Raw genomic sequence first — 6,000 nt, forward strand, 5'->3', positions numbered from 1 at the left:
CAATTAATTAAAAAACTAAATACATCTTAAGGCTCTAAAGTGTGCTTATTTTAAACAAACAATATAGGTTTACTTAAATTAGGAAAATGTAATAGCTCTCTCCTGAGACTTTCTCAAATTGTAAAAAGAAATATGGTGGTCCACAATAAAAACTAAGTAACTAATTTCAAGAGATACAGATCTGATATTGGCGAGGAAACTTCCTCACATGGAAATTCCCTCTTCTTTCTTTTGATGTGGATCAGCAACCGATACATAACTTCGAGTGGTAGAGAGCTCTCTAGAATCATGTGGCTAGGATGTGTCAGAGAGAGTTCTTGAAACCAAGGCCAGCTTTCCATCCCCCTGTGGCACCTTTCCTCTTCTAAAGTAAACCATGTAAGGCATACAACACCTAATTATATTCCAACTAGAGCCTTTGAAATGCAATGATTTGGTGGAATTTTGATATTTTTCATCCATAATTTTAAAAATAGCCATTTCCAATGATATACAATAGGAGGGTGAAACCATTTTTTTCTCTATTAAAGAAAACACCACCACTACAACTGAATACAAGTTAATGAATTCTAAACAGACCGATGTTCTCATTTGCTGTTAACTCCTAAGATATGTTCATTGTGGACAGTAAGAAAGAGAAACAATTGAACTTTATATTGATCAAGTTCTAGTGAACAGCACAACTTATCTCCACAATTTCACCTTGCCCTGCACCCACTTAAGCCCTCTTTCTCCTGGGCAGCACAGATGTACCTAGGAGGGATTTCTACCAAATCATTAACCTAAATATTTAGATGAAGAAAGCCCCTTGGAGCACCCCACCCCTTCTCATAGGTGAAAACTGTTAAAGAAACCTTGATGAAAACTTCACTAGTTAATTCTTCATTAACCAGGACACCTGACAATGTCCTGTACTCAAAGATAACATGCCATCTATGTGGGAAATTTTAAACTAGATATCCTAGTTATTCAAGTTACATTCTATTGAAAATACTCCCAAAAGGTAAACTTTTTTTTCTCCCTTAGTATATAGTATACCAAATGTTATTTAATGTTTCTGATGACTTACAACTGCAGTATCATCAGGGGCATAATCATTATATACAGTGACACTCCATTTCAAATGCAGAAGGAATGAAAAAATGGGCTCAACCTCTACTGACTCCAGAAATTCCCTGCAAGTTTTTTTAAAACTTCTTATATGCATAATCTTTCTTGTGATATGCAACCCTCATTAAATGCTGGTGGGGGGGGGGGAAGAAATCAATTAACCAAGGAAAATGCACTATTAAAAATTGAGTCAGGAGACTTTTGTTCTGGTCCTGGCTTCTTCCAGTCTTGTGATTTGAGTGCACTTAATTCTTGCCTCAGTTTCTGCAACTAAGACTGGACTTAAATGATCTGAGGTCTCTTTCAGTTCTAAAAATCTTCTTTTGAGAGGCTATAATTTCAGGGGTTTCCAGATAACTGAAGTTTTATTCTAATAAAAAGCATGACAACCAATAAATAATATGCATCTATACTCACTGGAAGGAGTGGAGAATGATTGTTAATCCTTAAATTTCAACTGATTAGGAGACATCATTGTAAATTCTCTAGTATAGACCTGCCTAGACAGAAGTGTTAGCCAGACAGGTTTCTACAAGCAGCTGGAAAATAGTCCTATCCTTAGGCTGGAGGTCCTCCACTGCTGTGCCAAGGTCAGTTCTACATCATAAACATCTCCTTCCCGTCCTGAACAGTCCTTACCTGTGGCATTTGCTATAGTCAGTGGCAGGCCTGGTAGCTGGTGCACCTGGATTCCTGAAGCACCTAGAGCACTGAGGTTGATGGTCTGGAGGCCAGGCATCGAGGAGAGTTGAGCAGCATTCACAGTGACCGTGCCAGCAGGGATGGAGGCAGCTGAGGCAATAGGTGTGAGGGTGGTGTTGCTGTTGCCAGTCTGTCCCAAAGAAACACCCTGCATCGGTGCCAGGGTGATCGTTTGGGCCTGTGGGTTCTGGACTTGAAGATTCTGCAGCTGAATAGTCTGCCAACTGACTTGCCCATTAGGCCCCACTGTCGGTGTCCGGATGATGATGGGGCCTGAGTTTGGAACAGCCTGAAGCTGGAGGTTCTGGAGACCATCTTGAGAAATAGCTTGGGTTGTGAAGGTCTGGCCCGACAATGGTGCAGCCTGGAGGGCCTGAAGAGCTTGTCCTCCTTGAACTAACTGGGGCTGGATGAGGATCTGTTGCTGCTGCTGTGACTGCTGGGTCTGTTCCCCCTCCTTCTGTTGGCTGGGCTGGAGCGTACCCCCAGGTGTCTGGTTCTGCTGGACGTTCAGAGAGTCGGATCCCTGAAGCCCACTGACCCTCTGCGGCGTCTGGACTTGAGTATTGGTCCCGGTCGTTCCGCTGGTGGAGAAATTCATAATGCCCATGTTGCTGGTGGTGGTTGTGGACGAGTAACTGCTGGCATTAGTGAAAAAGGATCCGGAACTGGCTTGTGAGGTCGCCAGGCTAGCAGAGCTAATAGTTGTCCCTGAGGTTGCGGGCTGCGAGCCGCTCTCCTGAGAACCCGAGCTACTGATTGTGACTGCCTGGGAACTGGGAGTCAGGGTGGCCGCAGCGACGCTATTGACAGGCAGCAGAGTGATATTCCCGTTCAGGGCCACTGGGACGTTGGCCACATACTGAGTCTGTCCAGAGAGGACGTTATTGGCCAAGCCCTGGAGGGGGACCGCTTGCTGGAGTAAGTTTGGCATAGCAGCAATGATATTACCCCCGCTCCCTCTATTTGTAATAATCTGCTGGTTTGACCCCGGTATTATCTGAATTTGACCAGAACCATCCTGCTGCACTTGGGCCCCGGTGGTGGCAAACTGCAGCTGTTGCCCATCCACAGTCTGGAACTGGGGGATCACTTGGTACTGAATATTGGGCATCACTCCAGGAAGTCCTGTCAGAACTTGCTGGTTCTGTATATTAGGGGTGGTGGTAACCACATATTGGCCACCGGAGACTGGACGATTTTTGGAGGATTCGCTACTACTGCTACCATTGCTACTGCTACCACCCTGATCCTTTGAGGTAGGGGTAGCCCCAGAGGAGGAGATGATCTGCCAACCATTGGCACCTTGGGTGAGTTGCGTGGCGGCCGTGAGATCCAGCTCACCCGAGCCCCCCGACTGACTGGGGCCCTGGGAGTTGTTGCTGTTTTCGTTGGGTGACTCAATTCTGCTGCAAGTGGCCGCTAGCAAGGCCAGTGGGGATGGCTGGGACTCCTGGTCAGAGAGGGAGGAAAGGGAGGAGAGTTACTCGTGGGTCCGGCGCCAGCCTTTAGCCAAGCGCACAGCAAGAGGCAGGAGACAGAGGCGCGTGCGAGAGGGAGGCCCGGGCGGCCCGAGGCATCCCTGGGGCACCCTCGGCCCGACCCCGCCGGGCGGGCATCGCCCCTTCCCCTGGGCCAGGCCGTGGGCCGGAGCGCTGGCCGGGGGCCCCGCCCAGGAGGTCCTCTCGGCGCACCTGGGCCCCGGGGGCGGGCCCCGGACTCACCTGGCCGCCGCCGCCGCCGCCGCTGCTGCTGCCGCTGCTGCCCGTGCTGCTGCTGCGAGTCTGGGAAAAGCCGCCGCCACCATTGCTGCCGACTCCCTTCTCGATCTTCACCACGACGGGCATCTCCTCCACGGGGTGCTCTTGGTCTGCGGGGGACGAAGCGCGTCAGGACCCTCCGGGGGCCGGCGGGGGCGGGGGCCCGGGGGCCCCGGCGGGCGCGGCGGGCCGCGGGGCCGCGGGCCATGGCGGCGGGGAGCGGGCGGGGGTCCCGGCGGGCGGGCGCGCAGGAGGCGGCTTCGGGGGCGGGGAGGAGGCGGGCTGAGGGGGGCCGGGGCGCGCAGGCAGGGGCGGGGCGGGGCGGGGGCGGGCCCGCGGGGCGGGGGGGGGGGGGCCCGGAGCAGCGGCGGCGGGGTGGGGGAGGCGGCGGCGGGGGCCGCGGCGGCGGGGGCCCCGGGGCGGCGGGCGGCGGGCCCGGCGGGGCGCGGCGCCCCCGCCCGAGGAGCCCGGGGCGGCGGGCGGCGGGCGGCGGCCGGGGGAGGCCCGGCCCCCCCCCCTCCCCGCGGCCGGGGCGGGCAGGGGGCGGGCGAGGCCGCGCTGCCCCCTCCCCCGGGGCGGGCAGCCCATCCCCCCTCCCCCTCGGAGGCCCCGCCACTGCCCCGGCTCTCGCTCGCTCCCTCCCTCGTCCCTTCCCCTTCCCTCCGCCCCGGGCGGGACCAAGGCCGCCGCCGCCGCCTCCCGCCCGCCCCCCCTCTCGGCGGGGACCGCCCGGTTGGCCCGCGCGCGCGCCCCCTCACCCGCTTCCAAGCCCCCGGCGTGGCGGGCGCGGGTCCTTACCGCTCATGGTGGCAGCGCGGGCACGAGCTCTGGGAGGGGGGGTCCTGCAGCGGGGGGGGGGTGGGGGGGCCCGGGGAGAACGCGGACGCTGACGAGGCAAGCGAACCTGGACCGGACAGGGAGGGGGGGGTGAGGAGGAGGGAACAGCGCGCCACAAGCCCGGCCTAGGCCCCGCCTCTCCGCCGCTGCCCCGCCCAATGAGGGAGGGGGACGAGAGGGCCTTTCGGAAGAGGAGCGGATCGATCGGCCAATGGGAAGGGCCACTGGGTCGCTTGGGCGGTACCTGCCGCGCCGAAGGGCGTTGCGTGCCTGGCGTTCGCCTCCTGGGGTCCGCCCTCCAGTTCGAAAGTCCAATAAGAAATAGGGTTCGAAGGTGGGGGCGGGACCTTGTGAAGACCGACTTGAGAACACGCTAATCAAGAACCAGGCGGGCTCTCTACGCGGCACGGATAGGACTACTTTTGCAGAAATGACGAGAGGGAGAGCCAATCAGAGTTCAGGACACGGCTCGGGGACAGTACAGGTTTGCGAACAGAAGGCGGGTCTAAATGCACTCAACCAATCGCGATTCAGACAGGCGCCTGGGCACATCATCATTGGAAGATTCCTAGAAGCAGACGGGACTAAATTTACATTGACGTGACGGGACAACCAATTAACCACCAAATAAGTTTTGTGAGGGAAGTCGGAGCTGGAGAGAGCGGAATCGGCCTCCCTCTGACTCCCATCCGCCAATGAGGGAACGGAGTGAGCCGGGCACCGCCCTAAATTGGCCAATGGGCGTTGGTCAGCGGCGCCTCGCTCTAGGGAGGGAATGGGGGCCGTGCCAATAGTGCGCTGCCGCCATGTTGTTTTTTAACCCAGGCGTCTTCACGAGCCTTCAGCGAAGCCGGCGGCGGGGCCCTGGCCTCCGGGGGCGGAGTGTGGGGAACCCACCGCCCCCTTCCTCCTCCCCGCGCCGTCCCTCTTGCCCTCCTGCCCCGCCTCGGCCGGTGCAGAGTAGGAGTTGGCACTGGAGCTGCGGGAAACCGCCTCCCCCCCCCCCCCCCCCCCCGGCCTACGCCTCGCCTTCCCGGGGCGGGCAGAGGGGGGAGGGGCAGCCGGCGGGCGCGCCGGGCGCGCCAAGTTCAGTCCTCCCTTCTGCCTACCCCAGCTTTACCCCTGGTTACCCCGGGACTGGACGGCCTTCCTCCTCAGCCGGTCCTTGAACCAGACTCGGAGGTCACAGACACCTGGGGGGGGGGGGGGGCTGCGCCCTCCCAAGCAAATTCTAATCTAATCTAATCTAATGCAAAAAATCAGGCCCTCGGGATGGCCCACCGCCACTAAATACTGGAATTTATGAACTTGCAAATAAAGCTGAATGAGGGAGGCCCAGATTTACTCAGATGAGTGAAATACACAATAATTAGTGAAAGGGAGGGGAAAAAAGAAAAAAAGCATTAAGTATCTTATCCCCAAACCCTCTGGAGAAGAAAGATTAGAAAGATGCAGTCTGGCTGCCTGGGGAGGGGTTGCAGGAGCTGAGAAGGAGCTTCAGAACTTAGGGATGAGGCCCCCGAGGAGAGGGGACATTGTAGGCCTCAGGAGGGGTCAGCAGGGAGACACTGGAGGCCTTGGGGCAGGAGAG

At 57.0% G+C, this 6,000-nt stretch overlaps 1 protein-coding gene across 1 annotated transcript in view; it reads right to left on the bottom strand.

Annotated features, from left to right (window-relative positions):
* Nucleotides 1-4,451, bottom strand: part of SP1 (Sp1 transcription factor) — a 35,742-nt gene extending 31,291 nt beyond the window's left edge. The window contains exons 1-3 of the mRNA XM_074225798.1: nucleotides 4,371-4,451; nucleotides 3,537-3,682; nucleotides 1,750-3,265 (exon numbers count right to left, since the gene is read on the bottom strand). Of these exons, the coding sequence (XP_074081899.1) occupies nucleotides 1,750-3,265; nucleotides 3,537-3,682; nucleotides 4,371-4,377 (1,669 nt within the window). The 5' untranslated portion in view covers nucleotides 4,378-4,451. The remainder of the gene's footprint in view (nucleotides 1-1,749; nucleotides 3,266-3,536; nucleotides 3,683-4,370) is intronic.
* Between the last annotated feature and the right edge of the window lie 1,549 nt (nucleotides 4,452-6,000).

The sequence above is a fragment of the Macrotis lagotis genome, chromosome 2, assembly GCF_037893015.1.
Source record: "Macrotis lagotis isolate mMagLag1 chromosome 2, bilby.v1.9.chrom.fasta, whole genome shotgun sequence".
NCBI classification, from domain to species: domain Eukaryota; kingdom Metazoa; phylum Chordata; class Mammalia; order Peramelemorphia; family Peramelidae; genus Macrotis; species Macrotis lagotis.